Here is a 22068-nt window from a genome sequence, read left to right as displayed (position 1 = left end):
GTTGCAGTCTATTATTATATAAGACAAATGGCATATAGACGCCTTTATGATTTCCGAGCACACAAAGGCAGCATTTGTAAATTTATGTGAAGTCGCGTTTCAAAATCTCGCGATGTTGTGAGCCTAGTAGCCGACCCGCTAGCAAAATTACGAATCCCACTAGGGCCACGCCAAGACCCGCCCTACGAAGCAGCTCGATTGGTTGGGGTTAGGCATTTCACCTCGAGTGGTTAAGATTAGGGTTAGGGGATTGGTCAGGGGATAGGACCTGTACATGTAAGCATGGACGCCTGGCCAATAGTAGTGTGTGAACGCTATTGAAGGGCGGGTCTTGGCGTGGCCATAGTGGGATTCGTAATATCGCGACCCGCTAGTACTGCTGTGCTACATTGCCTCACCAGTCAGTGACGAATAGACATGCTGAACCGCCAGTGTTGGTAGAATCCTGCACATGTTTCTCCTGAGTTTATGGAAGAGTACTGAGTTATGACGGGGCGTATGTTTAAAACCGAACCAGTCTTTGGTAATTAGCTAAGTCGCAGAAATCACAGCATTAGAAAATCAGTTGAAGAGAAATAGTTGAGCCTGACCGAGTGTGGCGATGGCAACTCCCCGGCGGCCGATAAAAGGCATCCTGAAAAACAAGAACAGCGGGACAGAAATCAAATCGCTGCCAGAAGACGTACCAGGAGACAGTCCTGAACAAGCCCCTGTGCTCTCGGAAGATGACCCACAGTAAGTTGTCTGCTTAGCTGTAGTGAGGCTAGCTAGTAGCCAGGTAACGTTAGCTAGCTATAGCTCATAGATATGTTAGCCTCTCTAACGTCACTCTTCTGTCAGTCTGACTAACGTTAACGTAAAAGCTGACTTTTTTGGCTGTTAATGTAAGTCAGTGGCGTGTGTTGTCTGTGTGAAAACTTTCTGGTTCTTTCTAGCGACAATGAGATGGTATCTCTCCTTCCTGATAAAACATTGATGTTATGTGTAACGAAGAGCTAACGTTTACCGCTAGTCGTTTGTCAGGTTGTCTTGTTCGCTAGCCAGTGAAGTCAGAGCCACGACGGTAACGTTACTGTGGTTGTAGCTAGCTACCTGTTAACGCAGGTTCACATTGTTAGTTAGAGACGCCTAAACGCAAAGCTCTTACAGACGACTTGCTTAACTTAGTGGTAATTGAAGAATATGGGAAACAATTATTGTTAAACGTTGACTAACGTTATAATAGGGCAAATTAACACCAACATAAACAGAGGTAGCGCTCTAATATATTGTGCTAGTTAACGTTAGTAATTGTTGTTTACCCTGACTGTCTTGTCCTCCTTTTTTTTTGGTCCCTTGGAATAATTTAACGTAACGTTAGATTTATGATAAAGATATTAGACATGTATTAAACATATTTGCAGATTCTAAATTATATATATGCTAGGTGAGAATGTAATCTGTGAATTATTTTATATTTAAATATAAAAAAATATTTTCTTGAACTATGAAGCCTTTTGTTAACAACAAAAAAAGTGTATGTGGACCCATTTGAGAATCACTGCTATTGCTTACCTCTTTGTAGGTCAGTACGTTTTAAACACCCAGCATTATGTGAGCTTTCTGTAAATTACAAACACTAACTGAAAATGTTCTGCAAATGAAAAAGATAGACACTGATGGCATGAATTGTAAGACAAACAATACATTGCCTGCTACAAGTTACATTAGACTAATCAATATCTATGCCAACTAAAAGCCACTGCTTAGGATATTTGTTAAGCTTTAAATAAAAAATAGTAAAATATGTGTTATTCAAAGGCTTTGGGTAAACCAGTGGCTAGACAAAGCAGAGCTGGGTGTACCCCAAGTTATATTTCTAGCAACAAACACTTGATGTTGTATCTAACACTGACAACTTTGTTACAGGCATGTGCTGTCACTGAAGCATCAGTCTGGGTCAAAAGAGGCAGTAATTTGTGTTAAATGAGCCTCTAAACAAACTGATCGGATAATACACCCACCTCTGCTTTAGTTCTCCCACAACCATCTCAAGACTGCTGTTGAATGTTCACCATCATCAGCATAACTGCTGTCAAATCCCCTGCTCCCTGAACCCATCTCATGTGCCCTTTAGTCTAGGCACCTATTGGATGCTTTGTCAGAGGACATCTGACCTTGTTCTGTATAAATTCCATCCTGATATTGGCCAGGATAATATTTGGATCACTCCATACTCGCAGTAGCGGACGCCCGACTTACATATCAACCGCATTGGATGGCAATGTAGACGCCTCAGAACAACCGTAAGAACATTACAGGGGAAATAGGGGTATGCCAACAGTCTCACAGTTTAGGTGAGTAACTAGGCTCAATAATGATCTACCAATGTGCAGATTCTGAAAACTCTCTTGGGACTGCTAAATCAGCTTTTCTGTTGTCAAATAGGTGCTCAGCCTCAGGGTCGCGAGTTGGAAATTGGTTTATTTTTCTGGAGCCTTGCCTTCTCGCATGCATTGATATCATTGACGCTGAAACTTTCGCTGTGGCAGCTAGACATAACGCCTCAGATCACCAGTCCCTGTGAAGTCATTTCAGTGGCAGTGCTCTCCCACAGCCACCTCTCATTCTCTTCTCTGCCCCCGGGAAACTCTGGACATGTAGTTCCCTGTGTGATGTTGTTGCTATGTAAAGGAGACTTGCAGACATAAGGGAGCCTCTTTTGCCATGGCATGATTGGTAAAAAAAAAATACCCACAAAATACATTATTATGTATTAGCTGTGGCACTATGTAACAAAAAAAACACGTTTGATATTTATTATTAATTGAATGCTGTCTGAATTACACTCACACAGGGTGATGAACTGACACCACCCACCTGCCAAATGCTGCTAAATCTTCAATGCTAGCTGGAGATTCTGCCCAATGTGATAGGTTTGCTTGGGCAGTGTCATCAGTTGAATCTTTTAGTAGAATCCTAATTAGATTTTAATCTAGGGCTTCACAATATATTGGTTTTTTTTTTATCGTCATCGTGATATCAACGGGCACAATAACCATATTGCGTAAGACTGTGACATATTGCAATAGACACTCAGAGGTTTTTTTTTAGTTGAAAGAAAATATCAGTAGAAAACTACATTTTCAAATTCTTTTTAAGTGGTGCCTTTTTATATTAAACTCAATCTTCAATTTGTTTAATAAAAATGTTGGAAATAATTCCGTTTTTATTTGCTTTAAATTCAACAAGCAATTTGTTGTATTATAGCAGAATACTGAAAGCAGCAGAAATGCAGAACTGAATACCAGTGTTTCCTCTATGTTGATTTTGTAGTGGCGGCCCACCATAGAAAAATTTCTGCCACCACGGTATCAGAAATAGGGCTGTAAAAAAATGTAGTTGTGGTTGCCTTTTAAATTATCCCGCTCACATTGCAATTTAACAACAAGTAGAACTATTTAGACTATTTAGTTACTGGATGCGTCCAGTTGTTGTTCGGACAGACCTGCCCCCACTGCTAAAAAAATCCTAAAGGAAACACTGGAATACACTTAAATTTCTGTTTATTTATCGCAAGTAATATCGTTCTCGGGATATTCAACAACTTCATCGCATAGCCCATATTTCCCTCATATCGTGCAGCCCTATTTAAATCCCTTCTCAAATGAGATCTTTAGACAAATTAGGAGTCATTAGAAAAAATGTGCGGTTATAGTATGATCATTTAGATAAACATGCATGCTACAATGCATAGTATATTATCAATAAATAATATGCATCAGCTTTATGATTTATATTATGTCCTACCAGCTACTTTGGAAGGTAACCAGCCATTCTTTGGTTGGTTAAAGTTGAATGTGCCCCCTGCCTCTCCCTTGCCAGCAGGTCGAGACATTAATATTAGTCCCCTCTCAGCTGCACCGTGAGAAATTAGGCCATAGAAGCACGGCAGTTATTAGTGAATTCCAGTCCCAACAGTGAATCAATCTTTTTCTGTATTGATTCAAAAATAGTCTCACTTTGAGTGACGTGGAGGAAAAAGAGTTTTTGGAAGGATCCTGTGTGCCACCCCTGTCACTCTTGTTTAGCTCCTTACATGCAATCTGACTGTGATTTTTGTTTTTTTTAATAAGCTCCATATCAGCACATAAGTCAGCATTTTATAGATAGAACAGTGACCCCCCAAAGTCATCCCCTGTCCAGTATGCTCAAGCTTTGGCAGGTCTTCACTACTCTGGCGTTGTGTATACTAAAGCGTTGGGTATACTCAAGCACGACACCGTGCGCGGGCCGCTACGCATGCATGCGTTGGGCCGTATTTTAACAATCTAAGCGCATGGCGCAGGTGCGTTTGGGGCGTGTCCAAATCCACTTTTGCTAGTTTGAAAAAAGGGTTGTACTTAGTGTCTTCATTAATTCATAGGTGTGTTTTGGGCGTAACATGCAATAAATCAGAGTGTCATCTCCCATTCCCTTTAAAAGCCAGGTGCGTTTGTACCATGGCGCATTGCTATTATGATGGCGGATTTACACCGTAATATTTTTATTTGTAATATTTTGCATGTTTGTGTACTGCTGCAACATCCCAAATATGTTTTCCTTGTTATCTGCTTTAATTGTGTGGATTATATCATATTGCCTTCCCAGGTCATTCAGTACCCAGAGGATTTCCTGAACAAGTCTACAAATACCTACCAACCATCACTCATTTGGTCGAATACCTGTCCATGTTTAAACAATTCTGCCTCCCTCGATATATTTATAGTACGAACATGGACCAGTTGTTGCTATTGGTTACAATCATGAGAGTACGGCTCCCTCGATACCGGTTAGAAATGTTTATCACCTCTTAGTTAGCAGAAACAACCACCTGCAGACATCAATTTAACTAAAGCCAAGATGGACCATTGAAACTACAAAATAATTGTGTGTAATTGGTACAAAAGATATATAAAGATAAGAAATGAAGAAAACTTAAATGTTTATTTCTGTTGCAGCTCCAATTCATTTCCTTCAACATTGTAGGGCTTGGCCACTTTTTTCTAACCAATTAGTAGGGTTCCTCATTTTGGTTCCACTTAATGTGTCGACTGAAATATTTTCTCCCTGCCGCTCCGAAACAGACGTAGAAATATCACACTTTCTCTGTAGTCTACCGTTAGCTAGCTACCGTAAATGTAGGCTACTTTTAAAATGCCATAATTTCTCTCTGGGCTCACCAAAATGGACGTGAAAGCATATTAACCATTCACTGCACGTGATCGCTAGTAAACATATTACATCTTTGATGTCATTTTTCAGTTTTTCAAGAATCCGTTTAGTAAAACTCCAAACGATACCCAACCCTACCAATTAGAGACGGTCACTTTTGTTATCCCTTCAGTCACCCACTATTATTTAGTTAACAGTGATGTACGGGCCTCACACCCAGTCATATATAATTCATAGACGCTTCCATGAAATTTAATCTCTCCTTCACTGTCTTGTGAACCTCATCCTGACTGTGTGATGGACAGTTTGACTAACAGGTAGTGAATATCTGACTTTTTATAATGTGGACAGAAAAACACCACTTAGACCACACAGACAGTTTACCCTCCTGTGTGCAGGTCAGCTGAGGCCTGTGGGCACAGAAAATGAAGTCAGAATCAACAGGTGTCTAAACACCTCTTGTCTACAATGATAAAAAAAGCAGTAACTGCTTTAGGACAAGGCAGTAAAACTGAGTAAACCTACTTAATTATCTCCAATCTTTATTATGTTCTTGGTACAGGGATGTTAGATGTAGCCTAATTTTGTTCAAATGAAACATTTAATTTTTTAAATTATACATTGTTGTAGCTGCAGTTGTTTTGTTCTTTTGGCCCAATTCAATTTTGATTCTCTTCACCAAACCTTGATTTTACTTGTCAGCGGGGTTCAAAATGAACGTTTTCGTCCACCAGCCAAATGGCTAGTGAATGTTTAAATTCTACCGGCCACTCAATAGATTGCCGTTGTTTTTTTAGGCTGGTGAGTGAAGCAAATCTACCGGCCACTTGCATATTTTACCAGCATTTGACTGGTGGATGGTGCTAATTTTTAACCCTTCTTGTCAGTAGAACAGTGAAAATCCCTTGCATAACTTGTAGACCTTTTTTCCACGTCATGACCTTACCCTGACCGCTGATGTGGCCACAGAATTAAATGTGCAGTCCCTCCTCATTACTCTGATTCTGCACTGATGCACTTTGTAAGTCTGGGCAGATGATGACAGATGGGGCTTAAGAAACTGTTTTTAGTCCTAAATCTACTACTAGCTACTGCTGCCCGAGGAAGGAGCCAAAGGAGCACCGTCTCTACTGTAAAACGAGGGTATGCTGTTGTTACTGTTAGTGGGTTCAGGCAGTAGTGGAGAGCACAGGGCTGGACCTGTCCTCATTACTCTCTGACTATGCTACCTGATAGCACAGCTCAACTCTCAATGATGACTCACTCTGTTTAATGAGTTTTCCTGAAGCGTTTTGTCGCAAGCTATGGACCAACCTCAAGAGATAGTAGTCATTGCATAAAAGCTACAGCTCTATATTTAGTGTGTGCTAGTAGTTGTTTTTTTCCCAGGTGCATCATCATTGCATTACAGTTGTTTGTGATGATTTGCTCTGAATGAGTGAGTGGACTGAGTGGATTAAACGGTGGAAATAGAACATGATTGGCTGCTTCTGGGATATGTTGTGTAACCACACACTCTATAGTGAAGCACTACAGACATATTAATGCCTAACACTGTAACACACACACACACACTCTCCCAGATGTTACTCAGAGCCCTTTGCTAAGAACATTTCTGGAGTGGTGTTTATTACTCAGATTTGTTATTATTATTATTATTATTATTATTATTATTATATATTATCTTGTTTTCCAGGTAGCAGTGTATGAAACTATCATACTTTAACAAAACCATATTAATTGTATCACATATTCTTTTCTCTGAATCCAGATTCCGATAAAACGACTGTATTGCTGACTGTGTTGTAACTTTGTGCTTCGTAGTTTTGCGTGTTCCAGTTACACAAACCCAGCCAACAAGGTAGCTAATTTATAGAATGAGTGTGCATGTTCAGTGCACTGTAGGTCAAAGACATTTTATCAGGACATTGGCCTCTTTGCTATCTGTTTATAGAGTGGTTTGGCCACCTTGCTGCTCATAAGTAGGGCTGGGCGATATGGAGAAAATCAAATATCACGATATTTTTGACCAAATACCTTGATATCTATACCGCAACAATATTGTAGTGTTGACTATTGGTGCTTTTCACAAAATATCTCCAATTTAGCATAATGACATAATGACTGAGTGGGTAAAGGCAAATAATAGAACAGCTAGAACAGTCTGGTAAGTTAAGAAAATGACATCACTTTACTGTAATGCAGCCTTTAAACCAGGAAAAGACACCACATATGCCATATCACGATGTTACGATATCCAAAATCTAAGACGATATTGAGTCTCATATCACGATATCAATATAATATTGATATATTGCCCAGCTCTACTCATAAGCAGCTCAGCAGCTCATTATTGTACAAGTTCATGTCAACTTCTGTGCAAGAGTCTTGGCCAAAACCCTTTTAAGCTCAAATTAATTCTTTTTTTATTTTTTTTATGTCAGTCTAGAGTTGCAAAATTCCCGCAATATTCAAGGCGAAAACTTCTAATGGAAATTAAAAAGAATTTATGGGAATTAACAAGAACAAAGTGGAAATGGGGGTTATTAGCTTAGGCTGTATTTATGTCATTTGCAGATAGAAAGACAACTTTTATCATACCGCAAGCAGACAAACACATTTTAGTTGAGTTGATCTTTTAATTAAATAAGTTTATTCATTTAACATTGTATTAATCTTTCAATGAACGAAAAAAAACGTTCCCTAAAAACTTCTTTCCAGAAATAATTTTCTCCAATCATTTTCCTCTCAGGCCTTCACTATCCAAGCTGAATTCTTATTTAATGGGATGCTGGCAAATGTTCTATACATGAGATGGTCTAGTATAGTAACTAACACTAATTTCCAAACCTTCCTTGGAAAATGTCCAGAAATCTCCTGACCCTTTGCAATCCTAGTCTAAAGAGCTGTTTGTTATTTAGCCTAGAGTCATTGATATAAATAGGGTGGACAAAATTGCCAAATGGTTGGACCATCACCTCTAAAACAGTAACAACAAAACTGAACATAACCTTCATGAAGGTGGGATTTATTGCAGAACTCTTATCTTAGACTGCATTAGTTTTAGAGAGGTGTACCAAACGAACTACAAACTGAGTGTACATTTTATCCACTTATTTAACTCGCAAGGCATATGCCAGCTTGTTGAGTAAAGCTTGTAAAACACCAAAACAAACTCCTAAGAATCAAAATCTGTGTAGCGTGCAGGGAAATTGACTTGGCTCAGCTTCCACAACCAAATTGATTGAACTACTGTCACTGTTTGCTGAAGTGGTGCAGGCCACTATACAGCCCTTTTCACCTGCATAAGAAGTTGATCTCAGTTGATTTCTGTAACTGTATGAAGTGCCAGAAACTCAAGGTTTGCCACATATGGGCATTAGCAGGAAAGAATATGAAAATTGATTCTTTATACTTCCTCTGATTTTCAGCTTATCTGGGGCCTTAGGAGGACTCCCCCTTCTTTAGTGCTTTGGGACAGACAGAATGATGTGGTGTATTTGCAAAGTCTGCGTGGCTCAGGTCTTTTTATTTGAGTAAGAGACGTAAGGAAGCTCTGTCCGCAGGCTTGTAGCAGCAGGCTGTGGATTTAGAATCTCTCTCCTGTTTCCCACCCCCTGCCTGTGTCCCGTGATACCCAACCTTTTGTTCCATGAACAAGGTCAGGACTGATGCACAGTGTTTTGGCAGGAGAAGCTAGCGAGAGCAGAGGAGGTTTAGTTCAGGCCAGATAACTCTCAAAGCCACTGGTTTTATAGCTGTAGGTTTCAGCTTAGTTTGTTTGGAAATTAAAAAAGAAGTAAACAATGTGCTAATCAGAGAATGAGAACTGCACAGGCTTACAGTAAACTGAAAAGAGGAAAGAAAATGGAGGGTGGGGCTACAGAAACCAAATGACATGTAAAATACAATAAAAAAACAAAATTCATAACAAAAAATATATTGGCAGTGGAATGGTATACGGGCAGGTGTCCTCTCTTTATGCTCATAAACAAAATGTCTCATTCTGTGCTGATTTAATCTTTGTTTCTAAGGATTTGAAAGGGCAGCAAGGATTAGAGTAATTCTGAACAAAAATCCTGCAGGAATCTGTGGGTGGGTAGCTGGTGCACAGTGGTCCAAATGGATTGTCTGTCCATTTAGCCCTCGTTTTCACCTCACTGTATTTTCTTTGATCCTTTTTACAGGAAGAAATCCCAGAAATGGGATGAGATGAACATCCTGGCCACGTACCATCCGGCTGACAAAGACTATGGCCTGATGAAGATAGATGAACCCAGCACACCTTACAACAGGTCAGAGCCTTCTGTCAACATTTCCCTTTGTCTGTTTCCATTGATAAAGTTTGATTGAGTTGATCCTGTACAGCACTATATAAATGTTAGTTATGATACAGTCTATAGGCTAAACGCACTGTAAATATTTTACTGTAATTGTATATTTTTTTTTTCTTTTATTTGTACACTTTCTTTTAAATACATTTTTTTTTCTTTCCTTTAAGTATTTAAAAAACATTTATGTTCATTTGCAAATGTGTTGCAGCATGTACAGCTATCTTTAATTTTAATTTACAAGCCCTTAGGTTTTCTTTTTAATCTCACCTTTTGCATTTTATTATGTTATTGTATATTTCTTCTTTTTTTTTATATGCACAAATAAAAAAAAGAAATGTCTAACACCACAGAGTTTACCCTTTAAAATTATCAGTTTAAACACTTGTGTTGTCTTCCCGTCGACCGTGCACTTGTTGTCCTCCCGGGTCCAAATTAAAAACCTTTTTTGACGCTTTTTTTCTGACATTTATATCCCTTTCTTCAACACTTTTTTTCTATGTTTTTGTCACTTTTTTTTTTTTAAAAACGTTTTTGATGCTTTTGTTACCCTAACACCAAGTTATTAGTACTAGGTTTACACTTATTTTGGAATTCATGCATAATAATCCTCATTTGTATCAAATTATACCTCATTTTTGAGTTAAAAAAGCAGAAATTATGAAACATTTAGACTAATATTAGAGGAACGTATGTTGATGGATAATCAGAGACTTCAAAGAGTCAAAGTTGAGTCAGAATACAGTTTTGAAACCATTTCAATTTTTTTGAAATGCTAAAAGTTGAATAAAACATAAATAAATAAAGGATGTGATCATGAATTGTATGTGCAAAGAGCATTGTATGGAATCCATCTAATTTTTGGGTAATTTCTATTTTAAAAAAATAAATAAAAATACATACTTCTGATTTTTACATTTTGAAAACGGGTCAAATTGGACCTGAGGACAACATGAGGGTTAGAGGGGTAAAGCGCTAACCAGTGCCAGTGTAGGAGAGTTGAGTTGCTGTGTGTCTCAGCAGGTTTGTAATCCAATATGCCAGGGTTTTGCAGGGAAGGTCACCCTCACGGACCTTTCCTCTTTCTCCCCTCAGGATCTTCTTTACTGTCTCCTTCCTCTCTACCCTTTAAGCCCTCTATCAACTTGTCTGGTTCGTCTCTGTATTCCATTTCCTTCTCAATCTTCGCTCCTTAGCCTCATTTTGGGCTCATCCTTATTCGGTTGATTTCTCTCTTTCAGGATGGTGGGGGAAGACGAAGATGAAGGGGCGCTGAGTGACTCGGACGGCCACAGTGGACTCGCAGCTGATGACCTGGCTTCAAAGTAAGAAGTGTGAATGAAGGGAGACAAGTACAAACCCAGTACAGAGGTAGAAATGGGAGAAATTCAAGCAATGAAAGGATAAGGTTGGCCGCTGTAACAGCTACCTGCTACCTTTTTAGATTTTAATTGTTCTGTAGTTGCTGGTGCAGTGCGTAGCATTTTACATTTTTAGTGAAGTAGAAATGTAACCTGGAAAAGGTTAGTGTTTACATGTCATATTCCGTGAACAGCTAACATTGTCACATACTCCAGTCCAGCAGTACACCACAGGACCTAGTGTTTTGTACTTGAAGTCTTTATTGTACAGTAGTCTCTCTCGCTCGCGCTCTCTCTCTCTGTGAGAGAGCGAGCGATGACGCAAAGGAGCTGTGAATAAGAGAAATAAAAGTTATTATAGGATTGTTTCACAGCCATTATGTTGTAAAGCACAAATAAATTACGACCAAACACTCCACAGATGTTTTTTTTTTTTTTTTTTTTAAAAGATCATTTTTGGGCTTTTCCGCCTTTAATTGATAGGACAGCTCGGTGAGAGAGGGGGAGGAAATCGTCACAGGTCGGAGTCGAACCCTGGACCTCTGCGTCGAGGCATAAGCCTTGAAGTATATGTGCGCCTGCTCTACCCGCTGACCTAACCCGGCCATGTTCTCCTCTTTATTTTTTGAATTACAACAGTAAGCAAAGAAGTAGGCTACTCTAACGATTTATGACAATTTTAGGACGAGGGGAGAATATTTCCCTGTGTTTAATAACATTAAAAGTAAAGTTAGACTTTGTTGTCGGCCAGACAAGCATTCGGAGAGAAAAAAGCGAGAGATTCAGCCGAGCCAGCGGCCACACTGAACTGCTGGCTAGTGCCACATCAAAAGACAGCAGTGCCAAAGAAGTTGCAATAGTATTGTTGTCGAAACATCGTCTTTCCCTGGAAACCTATGAATCAATTAATCCCTCGACTTCATATTTTCGTTCCTATATTTGATGTATTCTATTTGCCACCTGGTGTATCACAGCCTTTTTTATATTGCGTAGTGGCAGTGGGATGAAGGTAGTTTTAACCTCCCAGTTAGTGGTGGTGTAATACAACAGCTGCTCAGCTGCAGCCTCCAGGACAGATTTGTCCAGGCAGAAAGTTGTGCCATATAATTCACAGCATGCAGACACAGTAGGCAGTACACTCACTCCCAGACTGCACTGCTGCCTTTGACAATGCTCCAGGCTGGGTTTACTAAATGCATCTTGACAAAAGTCTTCCTTTTTCCACCGAAAGAGAATCGAGCCAAGAGAACCTTGGTAAAGGTCAGCCGTATACATTTGGCATGTCCTCAGACTGCTCAGACAGCAGTATTTTCCACTGCAGGTCTGTCGGTACTTGGTTTGACAAATACTCATGGGGACGTGTCCTACTTTGTTCCAACCAAGGAAAAATACTTGTAAAAAAGCCTCTGTGTCTCCATTATGTTTGTGTGTATGTATATTATTTTTTTTTCAAACTTCTTTTACAGTCTTGCTGTATGCATAAAACTAATTTGGATGAAAAAGTAAACCTGTCATTTCTTGGAGTTTTTAAAAGTGCAGATTCACAGAAACAGGAAATTGTGAACTAAAGCAAGTCAGAGCATATTGAAGCGTTTTCATCAAAAGAGTTAATCACATAGTAACTTGTAGATGAGCAGAAGCAAACGTAGATAAGCAGGGTGAATAACTTCACACAAAAGTCTTCCTGCGTTAAGAAATGTGTATCTGCCAGACTGCCACTCCGAGCTGTCTTCTGAATGGTAATGGGAGTTTGAGAAGTGTATTTGCTGTGGGCCATCACACTTACGTAAGTGCATTGATGATGGGGTGAGCTAGTGTGAGTGTGTGCACCACAAAGAGGATAGTGATTAGCTCTGGGCTTGCAAGTCAATTAGCCGCCTTTTCTTTGCTTCCACACAGAGTGCCTTCCATTGTTTTAACCCTCCAGATATTACAACAGCTGCTCTTTTTCTCTGTCCTGTTGTTGTTGTTGTTTAATCTCTCCAACATCCACTCCTACTCGCTTCTCTCATCCTACTTACCCAACTAATCTTTTCTAAAATTTACTTCCCTTGTCTCCAATTCACTGCAGCACTTACACCTTCTCCCTTCTTTTCTTCACGTCTGTCTTCATCCGCCTCTGATGTCTGGTACCATTATTGGTGCATTTACAAGCTGTAGGGGAGGTCTTCTTTCTGGGTGAATCAGGCCAGTTTGTGGGACAGCAGTAGTACTGTAAATGGGAGCTTCCCCGGGGCCGTTGCACCGTCCATCCGCTGAGCCGTAAACCGTTATTCATTTTGTCCTCTGTTGTTAAAGCTCTTAGTGCGTGTGAGAGATAAGGATAGGAACTCTGGTTGTTTTCTGTCTCATGCTTGAGTACTTGCACATGCTCACATCTCTTCACTCTCACTGTGCTTATTCTCTTTTCCCTCGCCTAATATCTCTCCATCTGTCTTCCTCCCGTGTCTGTTTTCCTCAGTAGTAAGTTTTTAAATCTCTCCTCAATGGCTTTTGGAGGAGCTATTGTTGATTTCCTGTTTTCTATTCAGTCCCTTAATGTGGTTAAAACACTACAGAGCAAACTGGGAATGCAATTAATAGATAATTCTTCCCTTCCCGTCTGTTTTTATCTTCTTTCAAGGCTGGTGGCAGCCGAGGGCTCAGAGCCTCGCTTCATGAAGGAAGAAGAAGAAGACGAAGAGAGCAGTGAGGAGGAGGCCGAGGACCTGACTCCTGAAGAACAAGGTATAACCTGTTTATTTTTACCCTCCATCTTAATACAACGTGTCCTCTGCAGCTGTGAGGGTGACAGTCCACAGTCAAGTGCTGGTGGAGAGGGATCGCTTTTGGAAAGGGCTCCGGTGTTCTGTGTGCTCTTTCAAGGCACACGCACACCACACACACCACACACACATACCAACCGTGTCAGTATTCTATTGACCGTTCTCTGACCTTTTATGTTCACATCTCTCTCTCTCTCTCTCTCTCTCTCTCTCTCTCTCTCTCTCTCTCTCTCTCCCCCTCCCCCTCCCTCACTCCCTCCCTCACTCCCTCCCTCCCCCAATTCAAAGGAGCTTTATTGGAATGAAAGTTTCGGACAGTACACAATAAACCGCAACATAAACATTAACACAACATCAAGATTGATTTTTGTATTAATTAATTATATATATATATATATATATATATATATATATATATATATATATATATATATGTGTGTGTGTGTGTGTATATATATATATATATATATATATATATATATATATATATATATATATATATATATATATATATATATATATATATATATACAGTGGGGGAAATAAGTATTTGACCCCTTGCTGATTTTGCAGGTTTGCCCACTTACAAAGAATGCAAAAATCTACAATTTTAATCATATGTACATTCTAACAGTGAAAGACAGAATCCCAAAGAAAATTCCAGAAAATCACATCATATGAATTTATTAAAATTGATAACCATCTGATGAGGAAAAACAAGTATTTGACCCCTGGACAAACACCATGTTAATATTTTGTAGAAAAGCCATTATTGGCCAGCACAGATGTCAAACGGTTTTTATAGTTGGTGACAAAGTTTGTGCACATTTCGGCAGGGATGTTGGCCCTCCTCCCTGCAGACAGCCTCCAAATCATTCAGGTTCCGAGGTTGTCGCCTGGCAACTCGAATTTTAAGCTCCCTCCAAAGATTTTCAATCAGATTCAGGTCTGGAGACTGGCTAGGCCACTCCAGAACCTTGATGTGCTTCTTCTTCAGCCACTCTTTTGTTGCTTTGGCGGTGTGCTTAGGGTCGTTGTCGTGCTGAAACGCCCATCCTCGACCCATTTTCAGCTCTCTCACTGAGGGAAGGAGATGTCGGTCCAGAATTCCACGATACATGGCCCCGTCCATCCTCCCCTCAATACGATGGAGTTGTCCCGTCCCCTTGGCTGAAAAACACCCCCAAAGCATGATGTTGCCACCACCATGCTTGACGGTGGGGATGGTGTTCTTTGGGTTGTACTCTGTGTTCTTTGCCCTCCAAACACGACGAGTTGAGTTGAGGCCAAAAAGTTCTATTTTGGTCTCATCTGACCACATCACCTTCTTCCAGGCCTCTTCTGAGTCGTCCAGGTGGTGAATGGCGAACTTCATGCGGGCCTGTACATGTTTCTTCTTGAGCAGGGGGACCTTGCGTGCGCTGCAGGATTTCAGTCCATGACGGCGTAGTGTGTTACAACCGTTTCTTTTGTAACTGTGGTCCCAGCTGCCTTCAGTTGATTCATCAGTTCCCCCCTTGTGGTTTTGGGATGATTCCTCACCGTTCGCATGATCAGGGACACCCCACGAGGCAAGATCTTGCGTGGAGGCCCAGACCGAGGGAGGTTGGCGGTGGTGTGGTGCTTCTTCCATTTCCTGATAACTGCACCGACAGTTTATCTTTTCTCTCCAAGTTGCTTTCCGATTCTCTTGTAGCCCATCCCAGCCTTGTGCAGATCAACAATCTTGTCCCTGATGTCCGTAGAAAGCTCTTTGGTCTTGCCCATGGTAGTGATGTTGGATGCTGGTTGTTTGGGTGTTGACAGGTGTCTTTTATACAGGTAACGAGGTGAGGCAGGTATATTTGATGTAGATAATTGGTTCGGATTGGGGCTGTGTCTTAAAAAAGACTAACTGGCTTGTAGGAGCCAGAATACTTGCTGTTTGTCCAGGGGGTCAAATACTTGTTTTTCCTCATCAGATGGTTATCAATTTTAATAAATTCATATGATGTGATTTTCTGGAATTTTCTTTGGGATTCTGTCTTTCACTGTTAGAATGTACATATGATTAAAATTGTAGATTTTTGCATTCTTTGTAAGTGGGCAAACCTGCAAAATCAGCAAGGGGTCAAATACTTATTTCCCCCACTGTATATATATATATGTGTGTGTGTGTGTGTATATGTACACACACACATTGTCATAAACATTATCTCTCTCTCTCTCAGATTCAGAGATGTGAGTTGAGCTGTATAGCACATTTCTTTTTGCTTGCTTGTGGCTTCACATTCATATCTGAGCTATGCAGGTAAAAGCCAGAGAACAGTCTGGAAACTGCAAATCAATGTGATTCCACTGCAGAGCTGCGGCCTCAGCAGTTTTTGACACAGTTCTAGACGTGCCAACTTGTGCCACCTATAGGACAGTTTTAGCATCAGTCTAGAGCTGCAGGTGAAGATGTGCTGATTCAGGTTTAAGAGACTGTAGGAATGTTTTACATTAAATATTTTCACATGTCACATACTTCTACTGTGAGGTCAAAACAAAATACAAGACATACTCTGTGGGCAGATAATCTAGCTGGTCTATTATACATATTTCTTTAGAAAGTATTTTAGAAAGAACCCTTTTTAAACATGCATAAATGGTATATATATATATATATATATATATATATATATATATATATATATATATATATATATATATATATATATATATATATATATATATACACACACAAACACACACAATGTTTGTGTAAAGCCATTTCAAGTAATTAAAAACTGTTAATGTCAACTTAAGAGACTTCATTGTTGCTTAAATATACCTCATTCCTATCTTTACTGCTTACTTTGCATCTCCACCTTTAACAAATGTGCACACATTAAAATCCTAGATATCCAAAATTGGTCAGTGGCACATCACACAGAAACAGAGCCCAGCATAGCCTTTCGTAGCCTCGCATAAAGGCTGTCACACCCTCCCTTTACCTTTTATGTATTGTAATTACCATCCATCTCAAGGTTGCAGCAAACACTTGAAAGTTATTGGGTAACACTTTACCTGAAGGTAGGGCTGGGCGATATGGACCAAAAGTCATATCCCGATATATTTTGGCTGAATATCGATATACGATATATATCCCGATATTTTTTCCGCAAAGTGAGAGCAAATGTTCAGTCAAAGTCAAAGCCAAATATGACATGTCACATGTAGTTTCATAGAAACCGGCTATTTCAGTGAACAGTTGCAAAATCAAATGAATAAATAATAAACAGGTTTCTTCACCTGGTTCATGATTTAATGCTCAGCTGTTCAAGTAACAATAAAATGTAAACATAAATACTGTATAACAACAGGAGTACTTTTTTTTTAAATCAAAGCTCCATAAGGTTTGTTTTAGTTTTTTCCAACGTTTTAAATTGTTAAATTTTTCTTCTACACATTTTCAGCGCTCATTTCTACGTCCCATATTTTCTGATATAGGGCTGGGCAATATAGAGAAAATCAGATATCATGATATTCTTGACCAAATACCTCAATATCGATATTGCAGCGATATATTCTAGAGTTGACAGTTGGTGCTCTCGCAAAATATCTTCACACTTAGATTTTAGATAAATAATCATTAATAATAGAAAAGCTAGAACAGTCTGGTAAGTTCAGAAAAGTTCATCACTTCACTGTAATGCAGCCTTTAAAACCAGGAAAAGACACTTATGTCATATCACGATATTACGATATCCAAAATCTAAGACGATATGTAGTCTCATATCACGATATCGATATAATATCGATATATCGCCCAGCCCTACCTGAAGGTATCTACATAAGAGTGACATGACACTGTCATGAACGTTTATGGCATAACGCTTCTTTTAGTAAGTGCCTTTCGCTTTTTGTCATGACAAGTTATGGTTAGGGTTCATGTGTCATGACAGAGTCATGTCACTCTCATGTAGATACCTTCAAGTAAAGTGTTACCAGTTATTGTTTACTAAAATAAGCCTCACTGTGTCCCATTTGGCGTCTGACCCCAAGTCAGTTTAAAGGCAGAAGAAGATTTTTACTGAGCAAATTCCATGTGTGAATGTGTGCATTCATCTTTCTGTCGATAATGATGAAATGGTTGAATGATTGTTTTTAGCAGTATAATCATAATATTAGTATAATTTACCACCCTAAATTGTGCATGCACCCATTGCTTTTAGCAAATTAAAGCATTTTAATGCGTCTTCCTCTGCAGCCAAAAAGACGCATTTTCAGATGATGCGAAAGATGCACTACAACGAGGGCCTGAACATCAAGCTGGCCCGCCAGCTCATTGCCAGCGAGCTAGAAGAAGACGAGGATGAAGACGAAGAGATGAGGGACGACACAGAAGAGGCGAGGGAGGACACAGAGGAGACGGAGGAGATCAGTGTTGACCCGCCACAGGAAGGTAAGGAGAGGGAGACTATGTCGCTGTGCACGTCCTGATGAGTCATTTGGACCGTTTCCAGTCAAACAGTTTTTCAGCATGTTTAAACCGGCGTAGTGGTGTAGTACACCTTCAAAATACGGCTGAAGTGAAGAGGTTTAGAAATATTGGTTTTGTGCACTGATGCACGCTGAAGTGTGGATATGGTTAGATTAAACAGCTGGCTCCTGTTTGTGCCGCCCTGTGTTTCAGTTTTACCCACAAAGCTGTGCATCAGGAGAAGTGTTCTAGTGCAGTGTTTCTCAAATGGGGCTACTGGTAACCTTAGGGGTACTTTGGAGTACTGCAGGGGGTACGTGAAATTTTTGCAAAAATGCTCATTTATGAGTATGAATGAATTAAGTGATGGATTCTAAATATTTGAAATGTAGCATTTAAATGGTATTGTTTTTAAAAAAAAAAAAAAAAAAAAAAAAAAAAAAGTTGTTTAGTGAATCTGCCGGTGCTGTATTGTACCTCCTTTTTTTTTTTTTTTTTTTCTACCAAAAATGTTTTGCGCTGGTCAGGGGGTACTTGGCTTAAAAAAAGCAATTCAAAGGGGGTACAATATTGAAAAAAAGTTTGAGAAACACTGTTCTAGTGGCATCATGAGTTATGATAAAGGATTTGTCACATAACGATCACTTTGATCTGCCCTTTGATCACTTGGACATGCCTGCTAATATTTCATAACAAAAAAATAGTTTAACTGGCTTGTGACGGCTAATAACTCTTCAGGCAGTGGTTAGTTCTTTGTTAAACTTAAAAAAAAAAAAAAAAATACAATGACTGCATTGTCAGTTTGTAAAATAAAGTGAATGATCCCCAGAGGATGCATCAAAGGTAAAAAACAACAACAAAAAACTCTAGCTTGAGAATAAAACTACACTTGTACATCACTTGAGGGCTAACTAACTTTCTGATACTAGTTGTACTGAAGATATGAAACAAGATGTCGTTCTTTTGTGGAAGAGATGTAACCCATGTTTAATGGGGAATTTGTTCAATTTCCCCAAGCTACTCTATTTGGAGGGTCAAAGTACAAAGAGAAGAAAAGAAATTGGGGAAATGTTACATTTCTATTTATTTTTTTTCTATCTCCGCCTATCTTTCTTGTTCTCACGTTTGTCTGCCTGTTTGTCTCTTGATTGTTCTCCAGCTGATTCTCTGGACTCGTAGAGGAGGCTTCTCTCCCACCTTCAGCCCTGTATGTCGGCTCCAGATCCAGACAGACAATGCCACTGCACTCTGTGATTTTAACGCTGGGCCGTACAGCAGACACCGCTTCACCACCGCTATAACAAACCCCAACAGCCATAACCTCCCGGTCACCTGTCTGTCTTCTACTGTTCATCAGAACTGTGCAATATAACCTCCAAACCCTCTGGATTTTAACTCCCAGAATCAGTTCGACACACAAGAGAAGACTGTTGCTCCCTTCTCCCCGCTCCTGTTGCCAAGAATTTCCTCTCCTACCTCCTCTGGACTGGCATCGCACTGAAGAATTTGTCATTCTGACCCTGAAAGGAGGATCAAGGCCATCTAAAAAAAAAAATAAAAAAAGAAAAATAAAAAAACGGTTGGATACCAGGACTCGCGTCTGGCCACTCCACAGTCCTTCTGCAGGCCACAGAGCCAGTACGTCAGCCCTGGAGGAAGCCAGGGGAAACCCCACGGCCTCGATGAAGGCGTGTCTGAGACATGACGACAGCCCTCATGCTGGGTGCACGTCAGGCGGCTTCTATTTTTGTTTTGCTTTGTGACCCACCACTATGTTGCATTTTCTGTCGCCCTTCAGTACATGTTGTGGTAAAGTTGGACACCGTGATGACCAGTTAGGTTGTTGTCTTTGTTTTACCTGGTAATTCAGGTAAACTATTCATATTGGCATAAGAGTGTTCTGATCATTTAGGCGCCATGTATTAGTCTCTAATAGTACAAGACAACATGACCTACATAATCCAAATTTCATTATAAGAAAAACCCATCCAAATTTGATACCATACAACCAACCATACATACTATTAATTGACACATGTATGCTGTGGTGTCTCACTTTGATGCTTGCAATCAACTGTATGGCTTTCTGCTTCCGATCAAGTAAAACAACACACATATATATATATATACTGGCATAGAACTTCTTATTTACGTTCTCTCATTACAAACAAGAACATGAACCCCAAACGTCATTTAAAATACTGGCAATTGAAAAAAACATATATACCTCATAGAACCAGACTGTTTTCAATAAAAACTCAGCATTTAAATTGATTGGCGGAAGGAAAGATGGCAGGACAAGCTGGTAATAAACATTTCACAATGTTCAGTCAAGACTGAGTCGGGCCCCTTTGTTTTTCCTGGCCATAGCAGTAAGGTAAGGAAATTGGCATTTAACACATTTTATCTTTTTAAGATGGAAGGAGAGATGATGTCGAAGTCCCACATCAGAGTTCCAGCATTTGCCACTGATTAAACAGGACATTGTCCCATCTTTACCGAGTTACAGCTTTAAGCAACAGGCTCTTATGTAGATCTGACAAAGAAGCTTCACAAGGCAGTTTGTGAGTAAATTATTTTGGGGAAGGTACAATCATCTAGTTTGTGTTATGTTTCACAGGTCTTCATTACACTTGTATTTAATGTTGTCGGATCTACTTAAGTGTCTTGTACGATGCAGCGTGGGAATGTCAAAGAAAGTTATTGATGCTACTGACTTTAGTTAACGCAGATGTTGGCAGTGAAGTTGACCACTAGGGCTTATTTGAGGTGTTTTTTAAAGATTTTTGTAATGTCTGGGGTTTCTACAAGTGTCAGTAAAGTTACTAACGAGTCTTAAAAAAAATTGTTAGATTTGACAAAAGTATTATGGGAAAAAGACAATGATCCTGGTGCGACCTAAATTGCACTCCTAAAATAAATGACTGTATTCTGAGCTACACACTGTATGACTTCACTAGACAGTCGAATGAAGAACCCAACGGTCTGAGAGAAAAGTATGTAGGAACCCGGAGTACGTCTTGTGTTGTGGTCTCTTAATTTTCTTCTGACCCTTTAATTCTTCACTGTGATTGAAAAGGTTGAGCTCTGTATTATGGAAATACAAAAGATCATAGACAAACAATATGACTTCTGCAATCTCTTTGTAGTTTTTGTTCTTGTAGTTTTAGTATTTGATGGTGTTTTTTTTTCTCCGTGATAGAGGTTAAAGTAACTTCCTTTCAGCCATTTCCACCAACCAACAAGCTCATACCAAGCAATGTTTTATTGCACGACTATTGTAGAGAAACAGGAATATGTCTGGAAATACAGATTTTGACGATACAGTTGTCTTCTATTGTGTCCACTGAATTTGTGAACAGATAGAAAAGACAATTGCAGAGAAGCTGAGATGATTTGTTTATGTTCTCGCTAAAGACCGAAGGACCAAATCGTCCAAAACATGACTGACATGATCACCCCGTAGGTGGTCATTAACTGTCGAATGTGCCTCTTATGTATTTATGTACATGTGTGTAAAATGAACAGGCTAGGTTCCGTGTTACGGTTTCTTTTGCCTCACGTGTCCACTGTCTCGCTTTTTGTTATTGCACCACGTCTGCCCTGTTTGGTTTGTTTTCTAAGGATGACAGACTGTTGAACACTGTCTGTCTCAAAAATGACATGGATGTTAAATCCATGCGTTTTTGTATTTCCAGTTTGCATGTCTTTTAATCATCAGATTGTATGTTCATTTTTGGTTTTGTCTCCTATCATTAAACAGAAGTTGTTAGAAACGATTAACTGTTGTTGATTTAGTTTCTTTTCCTTTTCTCTATTTAGTCATTCATTGACAAAAATGATGAGCTACTATAAGTGAACTTGACCTCCACTCTGGGATCATCATGTGCCAAAGGACAACAAAACAAATCCATATTTGTATCACAGTTTTATCTAACTAATCATCTTTCTTAGCAGTAATGCAAAAAGGACCT

The 22068-nt window shown here is 39.5% G+C and overlaps 1 protein-coding gene across 1 annotated transcript; it reads left to right on the top strand.

Annotated features, from left to right (window-relative positions):
* The first annotated feature begins 365 nt into the window (after positions 1-365).
* Positions 366-21877, top strand: ppp1r2 (protein phosphatase 1, regulatory (inhibitor) subunit 2). The gene is made up of 6 exons (XM_028588395.1): positions 366-735; positions 9381-9488; positions 10766-10849; positions 13509-13612; positions 17882-18076; positions 19254-21877. The coding sequence occupies exons 1-6, from the start codon at positions 602-604 to the stop codon at positions 19271-19273; spliced, it is 645 nt and encodes a 214-aa protein (XP_028444196.1). The 5' UTR covers positions 366-601; the 3' UTR covers positions 19274-21877.
* The last annotated feature ends 191 nt before the right edge of the window (positions 21878-22068 follow it).

The sequence above is a fragment of the Perca flavescens genome, chromosome 9 (genome assembly GCF_004354835.1).
Source record: "Perca flavescens isolate YP-PL-M2 chromosome 9, PFLA_1.0, whole genome shotgun sequence".
NCBI classification, from domain to species: domain Eukaryota; kingdom Metazoa; phylum Chordata; class Actinopteri; order Perciformes; family Percidae; genus Perca; species Perca flavescens.
This window is presented reverse-complemented; position numbering and strand designations above follow the sequence as displayed.